Source organism: Larimichthys crocea, chromosome XIV, assembly GCF_000972845.2.
Source record: "Larimichthys crocea isolate SSNF chromosome XIV, L_crocea_2.0, whole genome shotgun sequence".
Classification (NCBI taxonomy): Eukaryota; Metazoa; Chordata; class Actinopteri; family Sciaenidae; genus Larimichthys; species Larimichthys crocea.
The window spans coordinates 10,687,529-10,707,312 of record NC_040024.1 but is presented as its reverse complement, the minus strand read 5'-3'; the positions used below and the strand labels follow the sequence as shown (position 1 = coordinate 10,707,312).

General features: G+C 40.9%; 2 protein-coding genes across 3 annotated transcripts; both read left to right on the top strand.

Annotated features, from left to right (window-relative positions):
- Positions 1-266: 266 nt before the first annotated feature.
- vangl2 (VANGL planar cell polarity protein 2) lies at positions 267-10,008 on the top strand. 2 transcript variants are annotated; one of them, XM_027287834.1, is made up of 8 exons: positions 267-585; positions 3,650-3,891; positions 4,719-4,842; positions 4,930-5,537; positions 6,471-6,607; positions 6,729-6,864; positions 6,940-7,186; positions 7,676-10,008. In XM_027287834.1, exons 2-8 carry the CDS (start codon positions 3,821-3,823, stop codon positions 7,931-7,933), a joined length of 1,581 nt encoding a protein of 526 aa, XP_027143635.1. In that variant the 5' UTR covers positions 267-585; positions 3,650-3,820; the 3' UTR covers positions 7,934-10,008. The 2 variants fall into 2 exon arrangements, with proteins under 2 accessions (XP_027143635.1, XP_010749884.1); XM_010751582.3 differs by having other exon boundaries at positions 267-692.
- A 4,206-nt stretch (positions 10,009-14,214) lies between these two features.
- Positions 14,215-19,330, top strand: si:cabz01074946.1 (T-lymphocyte surface antigen Ly-9). The gene is made up of 8 exons (XM_010751585.3): positions 14,215-14,365; positions 15,663-15,872; positions 15,972-16,082; positions 16,811-17,089; positions 17,261-17,353; positions 17,855-17,887; positions 17,970-18,004; positions 18,113-19,330. The coding sequence occupies exons 1-7, from the start codon at positions 14,329-14,331 to the stop codon at positions 17,996-17,998; spliced, it is 792 nt and encodes a 263-aa protein (XP_010749887.2). The 5' UTR covers positions 14,215-14,328; the 3' UTR covers positions 17,999-18,004; positions 18,113-19,330.
- The last annotated feature ends 454 nt before the right edge of the window (positions 19,331-19,784 follow it).

Below are 19,784 nucleotides of genomic sequence, written 5' to 3'. Positions count from 1 at the left end.
CTTAATCTAAAAGTAAGTAAAAACATTCTATTAGAAGCAGACAGAGGCATTTTTAAAGGACGTGCATGTGCAATTTTGCAGGATTTAATGGCGGAAATTAAATATAATATTCATAACTATGTTTTTATTAGTGTAGCATCAACTGAGAGTAAAGATTTTTACCCTTGAATGAGGCTCTTGTGTCTGCAGAATGGGGGTTCTCTTACATGGAGTCCACCAGTTTGAGCTTTATTTTGAAAGTCACTGTGGGAAGCTCTGAGTGCACACACACACACACTCTCTCTAGCTTGACCTGTGTGTGTGTGTGTGTGTGTGTGTGTGTGTGTCTCTGCCGGCGCTGGATGTCTGCAGCACAGAGCCGCTCAGCTCAGCGGGGCTCCCCCACACACAGCAGACGCGGAGCCGGGATGAGCTGCGCCTCTCGTCGCTGCCTTTTGTCCGAAAGCTCCGGGAGCTTCGATCCGAGATTTCGGGCTGGAACCGTGGAAACAAAAATAACACACACACACACACTTATGTTACGTTCACACAAGAAGAAGAACCGACTTCCACTCCGGAGGTGAATGCACGGAAAGTAACGCACGGGTGAGAGTGGAGAGAAAGTGAATTTGGAGCGTTTTGGAGGCGCTTTTTGTTGGAGGCGCTCGGCTCTTTGTGCTGCGGGCTGCAGCTTTTTCCTCTTGGGTAGAAAGGTAAGACGCTCCCTGCAGGATTTCTGGGTAGAGTGTGCTGCTAGTATATGAGTATTTATGTGAGATCACCAGCTGGTTATGGCTTTAGAGCTAAAAATTACAAATGCGATCACTTTTTTTTCCAGATGCATTTCATGTTTATTTGTCCACATCCACTCGTCAGTCAGGAGTGATGAGTTGGCAGATAACAGCATCGATCACAGGAGCTGGATTTCTGCACCGGGGTGGACGCGTACCCGTGGAGCTCATCGGCAAAGTTTTTCTTTCTTTTTTTATCCATTTTCCACTTTTACGCACGGTGCGCAAAATGGATCAAGTCTGCTAAGACTCGGTCCGCTCGGCGTGCAGGCTGAGCTCGCTTGTGGCATCGCTCCACCCTGATGCGTGTTCCGCTTTGTCTCCAACAGTGGAGTCGCTGCGTTTACACTAATGTTAAATCAAAACGGCTGCAGCTGCTCACCACCGAGTTTTAAAGCATGCTCAGCTCAGCGTGTGTGTGTGTGTGTGTGTTTGCAACGTAAAGGCCTCGAAGCCTGGGCTTGGGGTTGCTTGCAGGAGTCTGTAAAGAGGCAGCAGCCACGCCTCGCTGGCCCACTGCCACCCTGAGGCCTGGAGGCCCCCGGGAGCCCACCACACAGACCCGCAGCACCCACCTGAGGCTGTGCGGAAAGAAACACCCACTGAACTGAGTTGTTTTCATCCAAAGCTGAGACATAAATCAGAAACTTTGTAAACTTTTTCTCAGTTTTCTTGAAAAAGAAGCATAGATGATGATAGATATGACTTTAAAGATGATGCAGACACACTTTAAATTTAAAATCTGGTGTTCTGTGTTTTTCCACATCACACACCCCAGATGATGCTGAGCATGGGTTAATCTAATATAGAGGGATCGATGGGATTGACTGTCTCTGTGTGTGAGAGACAGAGCTGCTGTTGTTTGTGTTACAATAATGTAGTTTGAAATAGTTGAGAAACTCTGTCGTGTTTAGAGCCGCACCTATAAATCACTATCTGCCTCTTGCCTGTATGGGTCACTGCTCAATGTTCTGCCAACTCGCGCTGAAGCCTCACCACATTTTATTTATTTCGATTTTGAATCTACCCCAGAACAGTTGGTCAGAGGTGGTGCAGACTGCATCAGCACAGATTTTGGCTCTTCTCTTCGTTGTGTGGCCGCTGCAGCAAAGGCCCAAAGATCATTTTTCATGCCACTAGAGAATCGGAGCTCTCGGGTTGGTGGGTTTTCCATTTTTAACCAGAAAGTGAGCAGAGTGCTCCGCCTGGCATGTGACAGCGGCCTTGTACATTCTCATTCTCACAGGATCTATTTGTTTTAATGTTTTAACGTCTCTTTTTTGGCTTCATGCTTAAGTTAATTTTCTACCATGTGGCAGGTTTTTTTTTTTTGCAGACTGCATCAGGTTTTCCTTCAGGAAATTTAACTGCATTCATTTCTCTTCTACCCTCACAAGGACAGTGTTTGACCAAAGTGTGTGTAACCTACAAGCCCGATCCAGGAGCCTGATTCTTTATTTTCGTTTCGTATAAAGCTGCAACCAAAGCACCGGTGTATGCTGTACGCACAGTCTAAGCTTTTATTACAAATATACCAAGCAAATGCATCAGTCTGGAAATCTCTCAGGTGAGATCTTTGATTTGATTTGAACTATTTCACACATAAAACCACCCAAAAAAAACCCAAGATGTAACCAAACAAAATAAATACTACATCCGACATTACAAATAAGTGGCTGATCCCACGACTGAGTGAAGAATTAAATTATTTACAGCCTGCTAATGTATCTGTTCGAGTTGCAGCAGTATACAAACTTACTGTTACTATACTTTGTACGTCTGCTGATTTACAGTACTCACTCGAACAGATAGCTTCATTCAAAAACACTGAATATTCTGTGTTTGTCTGTTTTTTATTCCTGTTCATTGTGATCTTCTCCCAGCTGAGACGTCCATGTGTGAATCACATGAAAGCCATTACAGACGACTGTCAGCGTCTGATGTGAACACGGGAGTTCGTGGCACAAATTGGGAGCGCGAGGACAATTTATTTTATTAGATTATGAGTCTTCTTGTTCTGCGTCCATTTTGGAAAGTACCAAAAAAAAAAAGTGTACAGTCTGCTTGAAAAACTTAAAATGGAGGATGGAAACAGATTATAGGGAGTAGAAAAAAATCTTTCAAATGAAGTCAGAACAGCGGCCTGGTAAATGATTCGTGTCTGTCTGTGTCTTCTCAGATGTGTATTTGAGGGAGGAGGGGTTGTAGAGTTGATGTTCAGGTTTCCGTGGCAACCACCCCCCCTCCTGTCCTTTCTCACCCCCAGCCTCCCATTCATCCTCATTGTGGTGGTTGAGCTCCGTTGCCCTTAGAGACCGCAGGGGACAGTTGGGGAATGTGGCGTCTGGGCGAGTATGCATCACACATGGACCCCAAAAAAGAAAAAGAAGTGTGGAGATTCTCCAGCGTGAAAACAAAATATATTTATGAATGAGATGCTGGTGCGTGGCGTCCTGGAACATTTGGGAGCTGCATCCAGCATGTCGTGCACATAGGAGCCCAGAATAGAAGGTGGCGTAATTGCCCTTTATTGGCTGAGAACGCACCCAGGGCCAAATCACTTGAGTCTGCTCATAAAAAGTCCCACAAAGAGGAAGAATGAGCTCAGCGACGACCTGGCCGAGAGCACACACAGACACTTTCACACACCGTGGAGTGCCAGCTTTTTAACAATGCAGTCTCTCTTCCTGTAGCTTGGTTTGTTTCCCTCTGAGATCCTTTTATTCCTGCCTGATATGACAAATTATCTCTCCCTCTACCTCTCTTCTCATTTCTCTTTCCGCCTTCACTCTCCTCTCTCCCTTTTCTCTCTCTCACACGCTGACTTTCCTCACTCCAGCCTCTCTAATTTCTATCATTTATCTTCTTCCCCCTCCCAGGCTTCCAAGATAGATTCCCTCAGGAGTAAAGTGGACTTGCTGCGCCTCCCTCTGGCCCTCTCCGCCAAGTCCATCAGCGATCGAAAGAGCCAGCTGGGCGTGGTGTGGGAGAAGGGCGGCGGCTCGGGGGCAGGAGGGCCCAGGAAACCCCGCCCACCGCCGGCCTCCGACATGGACAACGAATCGACGTACTCGGGCTACTCCTACAAGTCGTCCCACTCGCGGAGCTCCCGAAAACACAGGTAGCGGACCACCACGTTGGATTGGATTGCAAGCAGGGATGCAAATGAATAATTTCGTTCAGGATTTGCTGATTATTGGTTAATTGTTTCTGTTAAGTTTAAAACTTTAATTGCTGACCAAAACTCGACATTCAACTTTTTACTACAGATGAAGAAGCAAACCAGCAAATATTTATGTTTGTGAATTCAAACTTTAACATTTTCGCTAAAAAATTACCAAAATAATAGCCACTAAATTTTCTCTCATTTAATTAATTCACTCATTTGCCGGCACTAATTGCTCAAATTTACTTGAACTTAAAATATTTTTGCAATATTATATATATTTGATCATGAGAAAAAATGAAAACGAAACTTCGATGACATTTCGATGGTTGATTTGAGCAAAGATACCTTCACATTTTTTGATTCTTGTTTCTCAAATGTAAGATTTTTCTCATTTTCTTTGTTATATATGATAGTGAAATGGATTTCCTGGGTTGTGGACAAAACAAGAAACTTTAAGATATTCTAACGGGCACATTTAATTAATTTGTATTTAATCTATTAGGAAGTATTTAATGTGTATTAATTGGTAAATTGTTAGTTGTAGCCAAACCATGCATTCTTAAAGGTGCTATATGTAGAATTTGGCACCTCCTGGTGGTGGCACCAGAAAAGACAGAGAATAATTAATATAATAATAATAATTGCGATTAAATAATTATATTAGTGACGAGAGGGTAATATAAAATCTGCCAGGACAGGAAGTTTTAAGTCATTATTTTCTCTCCATGGTTTATAAATCGTCACTGACTATAAATCGTACACTTTGTCTTTTTCTCCAGGGAGAGGAGGGACAGACATCGCTCGAAGGGTCGTGACCTCAGCATCCGTGGAGATAAATCTGTGACCATCCAGGCTCCTGCAGAGTCGTTGCTAGACGCCGAGTCCACCAGAGGAGACGACAGGGTCAGATTTCCTTCGAATCGATAAGCCGTGTAAGCTCTGCTCTGCCACGTATCACCAACACTCTCCTTTGTTCTCCTCTCTCTTCAGGATGATAACTGGGGCGAGACCACCACGGTGGTCACCGGCACCTCTGTGGACAGCGTCTCCAACGAGGACTTGACACGGATCTCTAAAGACCTTGAGGACTCCTCGCCCCTCGAGTGCCGGCGTTACCTCGGCCCAGCGTTGGGCGCTGTCCTGGGACTCTTTGCTCTGGTCACTCCTCTGGCCTTCCTGGCGCTCCCACAACTGCTGTGGCGGGACACGTTGGAACCTTGTGGCACACCATGTGAGGGCCTCTACATTTCTCTGGCCTTCAAGCTCCTGATCCTCCTCATCTCCACCTGGGCACTGTTTCTCCGCCCACCCAGAGCCACTCTGCCACGCTTCTTCATCTTCCGTTGTCTGCTGCTGGCATTGGTCTTCCTCTTCGTGGCGTCTTATTGGCTCTTCTATGGGGTGCGGGTGCTGGAGCCCAGGGAGACGGACTACAGAGGGATTGTGGGATATGCGGCATCTCTGGTGGACGCTCTGCTGTTCATCCAGTACCTGACCTTGGTGCTGCTGGAGGTCAGACATCTGCAGCCTGCTTTCTGTCTGAAGGTTGTGAGGACGACGGATGGAGCTAGCCACTTCTACAACGTGGGTTATCTCAGGTTAGTGATTGATTTTAAGTTTCATCGTGTTTTTACATTTTAGATTTATACGTTTTGTTGAGTTTGTGTTATCCAAAAAGATGAAGACAAAGTTCCTCAGACACATTTATTGTCCAAATTAACAATAGTGTGACTTAATGTCTGTAAGGCCACAGTGTGTGAACAATCTTCTGACTTTGCTGCAACACTGCAGACCTCCTCCACCTGCAGCTGCTCATGTGCTGCTTTATGGGATGAGTGCAATTAAAAAGAAAGTAGCGAGTAAACCAGCCATGACCTGGAGCATCATTTGTGGGAAGCAGCTCTCTCGCACATTGAGTTGATAAATCTTTGATGTGAGAGTCCACAACTGGATCCTGTAATGATAATAAAGACTTGAGTAGTTCGCCTACAGCAGAGCTTCTTCTGCAGGCACTCCCTTGCAGAATTTCTTAGGGCTCTTGATGTCTGGGCTGATGCCTTCAATAGGAAAAAGTCCCTACATCTGATTCTGGACACTTAGTCAACAGGGTAACAGCTGGAGCTGGAGCTGGTTCTCAGTTTCTGCCTTGGTTGTAGACTCAGAACCAAAGACAAAACATCAACAGACTGAGATCTAATCCTGCAAAGTACAGCAAACAGGACACCAACAATAAAACTGTAATCTGTTTGAGGCCTGCAACGTTTAAAATTAAAGAAACATCTTTTTTCTCTTCACACACACATCAATCGCTGCTTGTTTTAGCTACTACATACTTCTCGTACTGTCTAATAAATGCAGCCCACAGGTAGTTTCCGTCTCCAGTGGTTTACCGCTTTCTGTATCTGCATTTAGAGAGTGACCATCAATCTGTCAAGCTGGCAGCGGTGCTATGCACTGATAAGAGCTCTTGTTTTGAAATATGCCAGTTTAAAGGAAGAACTTCTTGTTTTTCTTCCTCTCTCGTCTTGCAGTATTCAACGGGCGGCAGTGTGGGTTCTGGATCAGTATTACAGTGACTTCCCGGTCTATAACCCAGCCCTGCTCAATCTGCCGAAGTCCATCCTCTCCAAGAAGATGTCTGCCTTCAAGGTCTACAACCTGGGGGAAGGTAAAACGATCTTCTTACACTCATCACTTCCTTTCATGTGTATATTTAAAATATATTTAAGATGCTCTGTCTGCCAACTAGATCAACAGGTCGTCCTTAATTTTGGTGTTTCTGTTTACAGAGAACAGCACCAATAACACTACGGGCCAGTCCAGAACCATGATCGCAGCAGCTCCCCGGAGAAGAGACAACTCCCACAATGAGTACTACTACGAGGAGGCAGAGGTGGAGCGCAGGGTCCGCAAACGCAAGGCCAGGTACAGATATACCCTCATGTCATGTTGGACTTAAATTTAAGCTGGTGTCTCACACGCTCCTGTTTTTCCTCCCAGACTGGTGGTGGCAGTGGAAGAAGCCTTCACCCACATTAAGCGTCACCAGGACGAAGAGGCGGCCGCATCCTCCCCCAAACACCCGAGGGAGGTGATGGATCCCAGGGAAGCAGCCCAAGCTATCTTTGCCCCCATGGCGCGGGCAATGCAGAAGTACCTCCGCGCCACCAGGCAGCAGTCCTACCACAGCATGGAGAGCATCATTAACCATCTGCAGTTCTGCATCACACACAACATGACCCCTAAGGTAAGGATGGCCGTATCAAAGTATTTATATATTTCAAATTCTCTGCATTTTACAGGAACTCTGTGTTGACTTTAATATATTCTGTTTTGATTTTATGTGCATTTTAATTTATTTTATCTGATCCTATCAGTTATTTTAGTTAAACATTAATTTGGGGTTTTTAAGTTTTATTTATTTTGGGTAAAAACAGGTTTGTCATCTGCATATAATGAAACTTTTTTTGCATTTACCCTAATTTCTTCCTTCATGTTCAGTTATCTACAGTATTTTTTAAGCTGGATAAACTTAAGTTGACCCCGTTTAATGTAAAATGTGATGAACAGTGTCTTCTTTCAGGTACAAACATATATTTTGATTTCCTTTCTACTCTTATAAAAGGAGATAATCAGTTTCATTTTATACCATTCCCCTTTATCTGTAATTATAGAGTGATTAGTCCAACTATTGATCAACTGATTCACAATTGTTTTTCCTGTGTTTGTGTCTCAGGCTTTTCTTGAGCGTTACCTCAGCCCAGGTCCCACCCTCCAGTACCTGGACACCAGCAGGGGGCGCCAGTGGACACTAGTAAGTGAAGAGCCAGTAACCTCTGCCCTGCGACAGGGCCAGGTCTTCTCCCTGAGGCGCCTTGACTTCTCCCTGGTTGTCACAGTGACACCACTCCCCTTCCTACGCGTGGGAGAGGAGTTCATCGACCCCAAAAGTCACAAGTTTGTAATGAAGCTCCAATCAGAGACGTCTGTGTAGGAGGAGGGAGATGAATAATGCACGGCAGGATGGTGACGAATCCAAGAAGCTAAACTTTGTGCTTTCAGGGTATCTTTCATTTCATTTATTTTCCTATTGAATAGTTGTTTTTCCTGATTTTTGCTTGATAAGTATGTAAGTGTGACAAATATGCAAACCAGACATGGTTAAAGTATCATGAACCTACTTACTAGACATATGTCTACAACCAGCTGTGTCTGGCATTCCAGTAGAGTTGAACTACTTCTTTCTAAGGTTTTCAAATGATCCAATGGTTCCCCACTGTGTCTTATTACCTTTTAGCCTCAAGAAGGAAAAATTCCTTCTGACTGGCCTTCTTTTTATTTTTCTCACCTTTCGGACATTGACTGGATTCACTGACTAAGTCAAAGGGAGATGAACCTACGTTTGAACTGCTCCCTCCCTTCCTGAATCCACTGAATAGTTTACCAAAAAGTGGACATGCAGACTTTCCACTGAAAGTATGAAGTATGAAACACTGGATGGACTTAATGCACTGAGTGAAAAACCTTTGTACTATTTCCTGCTCAGGTTTTGCGGAGTAACTTCTCATTTTCTGGAGTTTCATCTACAGATTTTCTTTGTGTGTGGCCTACACTCCTACACTGTCCAATATAACTTTCTAAGCACAATGTAGGCACAGTGTTGGACCAGTTTTAGGTCCAGTAACACTGGTAGTGGATGATGTTTCCCCCTGTACAAGAGGTTTAAACTGGACTTGGACAGTGCCGAGCACCACCAATATGCTTCTTTTTGGCAGCTTTGTGTTAATTAGTCTTTCTTTGATATTCTGAATGTGTAGATTTGTGTATGTGGTTGAGCATGGCTGGATCACCAGCAGCTGGACAAAATAATTTTCACCACTAACGTACAATATAAATCAAGGTCTCTCATTACCTAACCTTGTGGCCTTGTCTTGTCGAGGTGCCTTGTGTTCAAATCTGATTTTAAAAGAGAACACCATGGATTTAGCATTGCACTTCTAAAACATTGTCGCACTAGTGATGGACAGTGAAGAAAAGATTGTCTTTTTTAATTCCATACTCTCTTCATCCTGGTTTAAAAAAAAAATAATAATAACTACATTGCCCACAATGCAACTTGATGGCCGTCTGTTCAGTCAGAGATTTCTGTGTTCTGTGTGTAGCTGTAAGCGGGCTACAGAGGTATGGTAACTTCACCTCTTTCATACTCCATATCCCCAGATTTGTAGTCTTCAGCCTCAACCGACACTGACTCAAGTTACATCAAACGAGGTATTTTATGAAATCAATAGACAATAGGTGTCGGTTAGCTCAGTCGGTAGAGCATCCGACCCATGTACGAAGGCTCAGTCTTTGCCTCAGTGGCCAAGGGTTTGAATCTGACCTGCGGCCCTTTGCTGCATGGCATTCCCCATCTCTCTCTTTCCACACATTCCTGTCACAAGGCCAAAAAATATGTGTATTGTATCTTTAAAAAACAAAACAACAAAACAATCATATAATTTTTACGTATGACAAGAGACCTGTAAACAGCAAAATCAGGGCACTTGCCCTTTTTAGTTTCTTTTTTATTCCTGAAAGTGCTTCAAGGTAACTGACAGTCAAAGATGTTTGGTTTATTATCCAGTATGGAAAGCCAACATATATTTACATTTATGAAGTCATCAAATCGCTGATTAGTACTAGTTGGTGTCTGAGATGAATAATGAAGCTGCCCTATATATACATCCCCCCCCACCCCCAGTAAATTAATCCAACCATGGATTGAGACGTGTGCACATCTTTTGTTACTCTTTCCCTTTTTACACTACAGATTGTCGTGCCACTGACGAGCAGCGTGTAGACTTTGATGCAGTTTTCTACGGTTGTAGTTTTTCCTGTTTTGTTTTTCAATGGATCACTTTGTTATACTCACTCTAAGCTCCTAACACTTGTATCTGAAGAATACTGTCTTTAAAAGCAAGGTTGTTTTTTTTACTGTTGCACTGTGTTTTTTAGGACTGAGTTGATATAAAATGTCTTACATTCTGTAAAATGTCTAGTAAATGAGTTAATCTAATATTTCTGTCCCATTTGAGTTGTCTCGATTTTGTTTTTTGTTGTTGTTTGGTGTCACATGGGGTGCGATCTAATAGTCAATTTTGCTTAGGAAGGTTCGTAACTGTGTGAAATGACCCTGTAGTAGTAATAGCCGCCATGATAAGAGCTGTTTGAATTCTCTAAATGTTAAGGAAAGGAGTTTCAATGCTTCCTTTATTATCTCCTTTAACATAGGACACACTGAACCATCCTTTAAAGGAAAAGGAACGGAGGTCATGTGGTTCCACAATTCCTTACTGCAGCGACAAAAAATTGCACCGTTCAGTCATTGACAACCTGACATAAAAACAAACAAACATCAACATCATTTATTTAAACAGTGTGATGCAGACTGCAGCAGAAAGAGAGTAACTGTGTCATCCAGCGTCCTGCAGATCCAGAGCCAGTTCTTGCTATATGCGGACTATGCGGAAGCATAGGGCCCCCCAGCCACCAGGGGGCCCCCAACCTGCAAATTTTTTAGTTATTTGAATTCTGATTTTGATATTGGAGTCATATTTTTTACCGGGTTGTCCACGTTTATCCAGGTAAAATGTACTACGGGAAGATTGGCATGGTAGCATAGAAGAAGAAGCCGAAGAAGACGTAAACTCTGGCAAGGTAACGAAGCTCCAATCAGAGACGCCTGTGTAGGAGGAGGGAGATGAATAATGCATTGCAGGATGGTGACGAATCCAAGATGCTAAACTTTGTGCTTCCAGGGTATCTTCTTTTGTTATTCCTTTTGCTATTAAATAGTTATGTTTCCTGAACTTTATTTGATGTTAAGCATGTAAGTGTGAGACCCAAATATGGTTCAAGTATCATAAACCTACAGAAACAAGCTGCAGAAATACCCTATGTCTGACATTGTTCCTCTTTTGAGTTCCCGTTAAACTGCAACACTTCATTAAAATGTGCTGACTGTTAATCTTTACATAATGCAGCACAGACTGCACCCAGTTCTCACTATTTACACACTCATTTTATAAACATTTCGTCCTTTGGTTTAAAAGTCTATAAATTGGGTGTTGGGCTACATTTGTTAAAGAGAACAGATGTGTGACTACTGTTTTTTTATGCATCAGACTTGAGAGGCTTGGCTTTCTTGCTTCTCTTTTCTCTTTTACTTGAACTTCTTGTTTGCTGTTGACCTTTAAAAAGCTATAATTGGAGAGGAGAATTAACCATTGAAAACAGAATCAACTAAAAGGTCACTGTGAAGGAAATCCTTCTGTGACTGACCTTTTTTCTGTCACCCTTTTGGACGTTAACTGGATTCACGTACTGAGTCAAAAGAAGATGAAACTGCTTTTGAACTGCTTCCTCTCTTTTTGAATCCAGTCTAGTTTACTAAAAAGTGGACAGGCGGACTTTCCACACTGGATGGACTTAATGCACTGAGTAAATATCTTTGTATTGTTTTCTACTCATGTTTTGCATAATCACTTCTCTTTTCTGGAGTTCCTCCTACAGCTATGTGTTTAAAAAACATGCATTGAGAACAAATATACATCTCTAAGCACAATGTAGGCACAGTGTTGGACCAGTTTATGTCTAGTAACACTGGTAGTGGATGTTGTTTTCCAGAATTGGACTTGAATAGTACCAAGCACCACCAATATGCTTCTTTTTGGCAGCTTTGTGTTAATTAGTATCTTTGTTATTCTGCGAAAGAAATAAACGTGTGTGGTCGAGCATGGCTGGATCGCCAGTGGTCAACTGGTTCGAGACCCAGAATCCCCAAGATTACTCCAGGTACGTAAATTTGATTGATTGCAAGTTTGCTTGTTTTTTTCTTTAGTAATTTACACCACTAAATTACAAAATAATTTAAGGTCTGGCATTACCTAACCTTGTGGCCTTGTCTTATAGAGGTGCCTTGTGTACAAATCTACATTCCCCACAATGCAACTCGATGGCGAGTAGTTAAGTTGTGTGTTATGTGTTATGCTGTTGACATGTTGTTAGCGAGATACAGAGGTATGGTAAGTTCTTCCATACTCTTCTTTTTCAAACTTGTAGTCTTCAGCCCCAAATGACACTGACTCAAGTGACATCACTTGAGGTGATTTCTCAAATCTCTAGTGCCACAAAAGGCTTAATTTTTACACATATGACAGGAGACCTGTAAACAGACTCCAGGGGCACTTGCCCTTTCAATATCAAATTGCTTCAAGGTAACTGATCAAAAATCCAAAAATAGATATTTATTATCCAGTATGGAAAGCCAACATTTGTGTCAGAGAGAAGTTTTTTCTTAAAACTGTTACTTCATCGATCAATCAGTTATCAAAATAGTTCATTTTGTGTTGAACTATAGTTCATTACTTCTAGTGTACTAAAGGGGTCTGGAGAAATAGTGATGCTGCTGTATAAATTGGGGTCATCGGGGGGGCCCCCCAGGAGTTTAATCCGGCCATGGATTGAAGTGCGTGCCACTCAAAACTTTCCTTTATACATCATGGATTGTCGTGCCACTGATAAGCAGTTTACATGATTGAAATGTGTGGAAAATTTGACAATATATAAATATACAGACATATATTCACGTAACGGTTAAAAACGTTAAAGAGTACTAGAATTCATGTTTTTAAGTGACTTGGTACAGGTTGATTAAAAAGGCGTACTTCCCCTTTAGGACCGCACGTGTGCATCTGAGACTCTGTGTTTTTGTTTTGTTTTTTGTGACTGAGCAGTTAGTGATGGGAATTCCAGCTCTTTTTAGTGAGCCGGATCATTCGGCTCAGCTCACCAAGAAGAGCCGGCCCTTTGGCTCCCAAGTGGCTCTTCATTTTACCTTTTATAATTCAGGCAAATTTAGCGCTGTTCTTACTTGTGATTTGTATTTGAACACATATATCACTTGAATTTCAATAATTTGCTGTAGCCAACTGCATTTACAGTTGTAAAACCCCTCGTAACTCCCTGAAACCACCCAATGAATGCACTAACTTGCTTGAAGAACCACTCTGCTACACAAAGCACATAGAAACGCCTATAAAAACCTAAGCATAGAAATGTAAAAAAAGAAATTAAATAACACTTCACTTAAAAGAGCCAGCTCTTTGGACCGGCTCGTTCACGACCGACGCATCACTAGTGCCAGTCGTTGCTAGGGAGCGGTGGAAACAGTTTTCTTACCTGCTCCTTTTTCTTCTTTTAGTTACAACAAGAAATCACCCACATTGATTTGTATCTCAGTGAAACCTTAACCTTGAAACGTAGTAATAAAAATTAGAAATTTATATTTTTTCTTTATTACAAAAAACATTTCTGAAGTGGGTTTTTTTCCTGAACTCTACAACCCAGGCAAGCTACAGACGCTCCCTGTGGGATGTAACTTTTAGTAGAAAAAGACAACAGGGTAAGCCATCGCTAGCTCAAGCATCTCAAACCTCTACAACTTGTATCTGAAGAACATTGTCTTTTAAAAGCAAGATTGTTACTTACTGTTTTTAGAATTTAGTTGATGTAAAAGTTTTTTAGTAAATGGTCATTTTGTTCTGTGTGAGTTTTTTTTTGTGTGGGTTTTTTTCCACAGTATTTAGGGTCAACAGTCCAGAGCAATGGAGAGTGTGGAAAAGAGTTGAAGAAGCGTGCGCAGGCAGGTTGGAACGGTTGGAGAAAAGTGTCAGGTGTGATGTGTGATAGAAGAGTTTCAGCTAAAATGAAAGGAAAACCACAAAACCACATAAACTGTGGTGCGACCAGCGATGTTGTTTGGTCTAAAGACAGTGCCACTGAGGAAAAGACAGGAGGCAGAGCTGGAGGTAGCAGAGATGAAGATGCTGAGGTTCTCTTTGGGAGTGACCAAGATGGAAAGGATCAGGAATGAGTACGTTACATGTTAAGAGGTTTTGGAGATAAAGTCAGGGTTAGATGGAGGTAACTGTGGCGACCCCTGAAGGGAAAAGCCGAAAAGAGAAGAAGTCATTTTGTTCCGTGTGAGTTTTTTTGGGGGCGGGGGGGTTTCCCCTCTGTTATGTGTGACAGGAAGTGACACTGTGTACGTGATGCTGTCACAAAATTTTGAAATTTCCATTGTGTCCTACTTACAGTAATTAACTTAGAATTCACCAAAAAAGAAAGAATTTATAAAAAAATAATGGGGAATTTACCAAAAAAAAGCACATTTTACAATTTGGTTATGGTTTGTTATTAGTTGTTAAAAACTTGTGGTTGATTGATCTGACAGAAGTTCAAATGAGTTGTGGGCGTCATGCGTCATTTGAGTCTGGGTGAGGAAGTAAACTCCCTCACCCAGACTTGCTGCGCTGCTACTTTGTCTTTCTGTGAAAGTTTGAAACAATGAAACTTCAATCGCTCGTTATTACATTCATCCAAGGTAAGTCCTATTTACACTGGCTAAAAATACCACAGAGCTGCACCTGATGTGCCAAACTTCAACTTTGAAATATTTAACCCATAGATAGATTCACATAATAGTCACTATTATGTGAATTTAGGAAGTTACTAAATGCTTATCGATCATCAGTTAAAATGCCTTTCTTAAGTGTACTTAAAACTCAAAAGGAAAGGAAGTGTAGCATATTGGCATTTATATATACTGGTTATTTATGGCTCTTGGTTATCTTTTGGTTATTTGTATCAACATAGTTAAACAGGAAGTAGAACATGTGACTGCTATCACTCGGCGAACATAAGGCATATTCGTCATCTCAAAAATAAACTTGCACCCCTAGATGTGTGAACATACAAATATTTACTCCATGGTATATTCACATGTGTATTTAGGCTACATCTACCGGATCCGGGTAACTGTTTAAATGAACTTTGTTAGTCCTCTAACTTTTCCATTAAGACCACCATGAGTCAGACATTATTCTTTTGAAATATCTCGACAACTTCTGTCATGAAATTTGACACAGACATTTCCCAGATGGTGATTTTTATCTAGCACAATCATCAGCAATAGATAGCTTATTTAATACTTGCAAAACTACTTATTCCCATCAGCCTCAGCTGTACTTTATTGTGTATTAACAAATATTAGCATGCTAACACGCTAAATTAAGAAGATGGATGGTAAGAGTGACCTGCTAAAGATCCACATCCCAACCTTATCAATGTGAGCATGTGTTAGTATGCTGATTTTAGCATTTCATTTATAGTTCAGCCCAGTCCAGTTAGTATAGCCATAAAGCGATGCTAGGATAGCTGTAGCCACTTATGAATGTTCTCTATCTATGAAGAGGAAAGGCAACAACAACAAACCAGACTCATTCCCTTTTTCTTAAAAATACCCTAAATGTTAGAGCAGCCGCCCCATGTGTGAAGGCTCAGTCCTTGCTGTGGAGGCCCGGGGGTTTGAATCCGACCTGTGGCTCTTTCCCGCATGTTGTTCCCCGTCTCTTTCTCTCCCCACTCTTCAGCTGTCTCCATCAGAAATGAAGCTTGAAAAAGGCCCCAAATGTGAATATATCCAACAAATGGAGCTCAAACTAGACCCAAATGTGAATATATCCAACAAATGGAGCTCAAACTAGATGCTTGCGCTTCCTTTTAATATGTCACCAAGCAACAGCTGTTTTTAGGGAAGTGCTGCTTTGTTTATTTCTGTATAAACGCAGCGACACTATGATGATGCATGCTGATTTTTTTTATTTATTTATTTTTAACAGTGGCAGTAGTTGAATCCATCACGGATGTTTTCGGGTATCATGGGGGTAATGTCACTTTGCCGTCCGGAGCCAGCTCATCATGGAATCTTACCAAAATTGAGTGGTCCATATACAGAAACAACACCTGGATCGCCACTTATCAGAGGAAGAAGATAAACGTTGATCGCTTACATAGCTATAAAGGGAGACTCCATCTCGACACCTCCTCAGGTAAAAGACATCTATCACCTCAAATCGATCAGTGTGAATGAATTATTTTATACCTCTCTTGACAGTGTCTCTTTGATGTTTTGTTTTTTTAATCATTAGGTGACTTGACGATTCGCAATTTGAAAGTAACAGATGCCACTGAATACAGTGTAGACCTCATCGATGACAAGGGACGTGACAGCTCAAACAAGATTAGGCTCAATTTGAGAAGTAAGTGTCACTTGGTTTCAAGTAAAATGTGTTACTTTCAGTTTTCACAGTTGGTCAGCTCGACTTTGCATTTTTTGAAACACTTAAAAGAGCAGCCCTTAAAGGGATAGTTCAGGCATTTTGAAGTAGGATTGTACAAGGTATATATATATTCATAGTGTGTTACGTGCAGTAGATAGCGGTCAGTGTTCCCTCAGTTAGGAGAGGCACAGAAGCACTTTGCACAGGGTCAGCAGTAAAATGTATTTTCGCCACACCCAGCCTGCGGATTACAATGTGAGTCCCAGTTGGACTTGTGCATGGGAATACAGGATGAAAATGGAGTTTCTACAGTTAGTGCCAATGAAAAACAGTCTGACGACAAGGTAAAATGGTGAAAATATTCTTAATATAGTGTATGCTTAAACATATACATAGGTGTACATAGCTCTGCTTCTGTCCCAGGGTCCCAGTTGGCTTCTCCAAACTGGGAGAACACTTAACTTTCATCTACTCCCGATAACACACTGACTATCATAAGTAGCTCATACAAGACCATATCAAAATACCCAAACTATACCTTTAAGAAAATGAGACTGACTTCCTCCTTAGTTCACCATGTTGCTAATCAATATTTTGTAACTATATAGTCAGTGTCTCAAGTCACACGGTACTGAGCGGTCAGGTTTTGAAATGTTTTAAACTATATCCTCATATCTAATCTGCAATTCTAATTTAAACCTCTGCAGAAAAACTCCAGAAACCGACCATACAGATCGTCAACTCTAACTCAGAAAACGGAGAATGTTGGGTGAAGCTAAATTGTTCTTCAGCTGATGAAGGTGTTAACCTGACCTGGACCTGGCATTCTGAAATCTTCAACAGGACTTCGTCGATTCCTGGTTCCGATGGCAGTTTTATGCTTCGTTTTACGTCAACCAACACCAGACAAAAACAGGTTACATTCACCTGCAGCTCCACGAAGGATAACGACAGTGCCTCAGCTGATTACACTCTAACGTGTGAAGGTAAGACCACAATGGGCTTAAATGAAAAACTCACATTCTTCCCCGCCGTACAAAAACAGAGAATGGCTTCACCACCCAAAACTAGAGGATCTTAATGCCAATGTGATTCTGAGATACTCATTTTAAATGTTTCCTTTTAATGATGTTGTCGTTTCCTTCATGTTGTTTTAGATCCTTCACCTCCCAAGCCAACACCCGCTTGGCTTGTTTTGTTCATCGGAGTCTTTCTGGGAGTTTTAATAACTTTAGTTGTCATTTACAGAGGTGAGAGCAAATTATCATCTTTGTTTTCATTATGTCATTTCAGTTAAAGACAGGCTTGTTCATAGAACATAGATCACTGACGATAATAGAGTTACAGTTAATTTAGATAAAAAAATTAGACACAGACCATCTGGGACGATGACAGCCACACCCAGCACGGTTAGAAGCATTGGCAAACTTTTTATTTTTATACAAAAGTAAGAAATAACTTCAATTTGTCATCATTGGCATAATACTTAAAAACAGGTTTAGTTTTCAGTTTACAGATAAATAAAAGTTATTTTCTGTAAATTAGGTTATAAAGTTTTAATGTAAATGTATGGACATAAACACTTTTGAAGTTACTGTGCCCTGAAATTATAATCAATTATAAATAATTTTGATTTTACACTGTGTTTGGAAAATATTTATCCTGACCATAAAAGCGATTTGCTTGTTCTGCAAATCTCAGCAATAATAGTAAAATAAATGCTGACATGTTTGTTTTATTCTGTATTACAGACAAAATCAAAACTGGATGTATACAGGCCAAAGGTATGTAATTCATATTGTCATGTTCATACTGAAATTGTCACTGTTACATAGATTCATTTGTATTCTTGTTATCTTCACATAGAAACTGTGCTCAAAGGAAGCGTAATCTAAGGAAAGGTGAGCATCTGTTTTTGTTTTGACTGTCACGATTTGTAGCAATAAGTGGTAACAAATTGTCGTGATTTTGAAAAAATGACCAAGTTTCTCTCTCTTTCCTATAATTAGCTTGTCAAGGATAAATATAACAGTTGAAGAGGAACGTCACGTCTGAAGATATCTAGAGAAATTGTCTTGGGTTTATAGTGAAATTGCAGGTTATATATTTATTTAAAAGATGAAAGGAAGATCACATGAATTAAAGAAATGAATGTATGTTTAGACAACCTGCAGAGGTTGACGCAATATAATAAAAACCTGTATCATTTAATGCAAATCACTTAAAACAATTCCCAGACAACTTTAAAATCAGGTGAATTGTAACGATGATAGTGTTTATACTTTTTTGCACAGGTGTAAATCCACGTTATGTACATTTGCAAAAGAATATTTTATTCTTTCTTATGTTAAAACGTCACATGTCATTGCCTCTCGACCTCATTTTTGGGGACTGTCTGTTCCACCTTTATTTTATTATCCTGTCACATGGTCTTTAAACTGCTATTGTCAGATTTTTTTATTGTTAAAAAAATGTTATTTCACTGAAGTTTTGTGAAATTATGTCATTTATAAATCTTGCCAACAATGATGTATAGTGTTTTACTGAAAATGTCCAATTTCTAAATCCTTCTAATTGTCTAGACAACTCTCTGTGATCTCACCCTTATACATAACTCTCAGTCCCTCAGATTGTCCCACTGTGGCATATTAACTGTCCCACGTCTAAAGAAAAAAACAAAAGAAAAGGTCGGAGCCCGGGCGTTTTCAGTAGTCGTGCCTCGGCTCTCGAAAAGCCTCCCACATTAGACAGGCCATTATAGAGTCTGTTGGTGCTTGATGAAGAAGAACCATTTATTTTATGTTTTCTTATATTTGTTTTGCGTGTCTGTCTTTGTGAAGGTACTATAGAATAAGAATCATATTCTTGTTACCTTAAAATGAGCCTTTTTTGTCTACAATGTGTCCTGTTTCAGGGAGTGTGCCATGTTTCTACATTTGACCAGAAATAAACACTGGCTCTAGAAAGAATGTACAATGTAATTCAGCATCTTCACCGCTAGATGCCACTAAATCCTATGCATTGGTATCTTGAATAGAGGTCCTGGTGTCTTAGATACATTTACCTGATATGCTTTAAAGATACCGCCTTGTTTTGTTGTTGTAATTACTGTCTTAAGTCTTATTGTGAGTTTGTCAAATTTTGTTTTTGTGTAAACACGTGCACTCTCATGAGGAACTTCTGGTACTGTTACTCTGGTACAATAAAGCTGAATGTATTTTATTAAATCCCGATTGTCTTCAGTAATGTAGCAGCTGATATGACATTTATCTATAACAACTAATGTTTAGCATTTCATCTATAACAAAACATCATGCACAACAGAAAAAAACATGAACAGTCCGAGTAACAGCACTTCTTATTTTTCTAACTGGAGGAAGTCGAGGTGTTAAAGACTAACTGCCACATACAACAGATCAAATCCTCTATAAACAACATCGCTGTTTCTTGCAGACCGCAAGCTCACGTCTGATATTATTAGATGCTATCAAGACTCACACCACACTAGTTTCTGTTTTGTTTCGTGCAGAACTGTCAGTCTGTTGTCAAAGTTACGTGGTCTAATACTTAAAGGAGCATTAAACCACACAACTCTGCCTCTGCCCAGAGGCAAATTAGACCAAAGTTGACTAAATGCATGGCTGAGCATGGAGTGCTGAAATCATGGACACGTTCAGAGGT

Excerpts from the sequence above, each read along its gene's own strand:
- si:cabz01074946.1 (XM_010751585.3), top strand. The coding sequence starts at position 14,329 with ATGAAACTTCAATCGCTCGTTATTACATTCATCCAAG. Across the intron at positions 14,366-15,662 it reads CGTTATTACATTCATCCAAG|TGGCAGTAGTTGAATCCATC; the intron begins GTAAGTCCTATT and ends TATTTTTAACAG. Across the intron at positions 17,354-17,854 it reads TTTAGTTGTCATTTACAGAG|ACAAAATCAAAACTGGATGT; the intron begins GTGAGAGCAAAT and ends TCTGTATTACAG.
- vangl2 (XM_027287834.1), top strand. The coding sequence starts at position 3,821 with ATGGACAACGAATCGACGTACTCGGGCTACTCCTACAAGTCGTCCCAC. Across the intron at positions 3,892-4,718 it reads CGGAGCTCCCGAAAACACAG|GGAGAGGAGGGACAGACATC; the intron begins GTAGCGGACCAC and ends CTTTTTCTCCAG. Across the intron at positions 7,187-7,675 it reads CACACAACATGACCCCTAAG|GCTTTTCTTGAGCGTTACCT; the intron begins GTAAGGATGGCC and ends TTTGTGTCTCAG.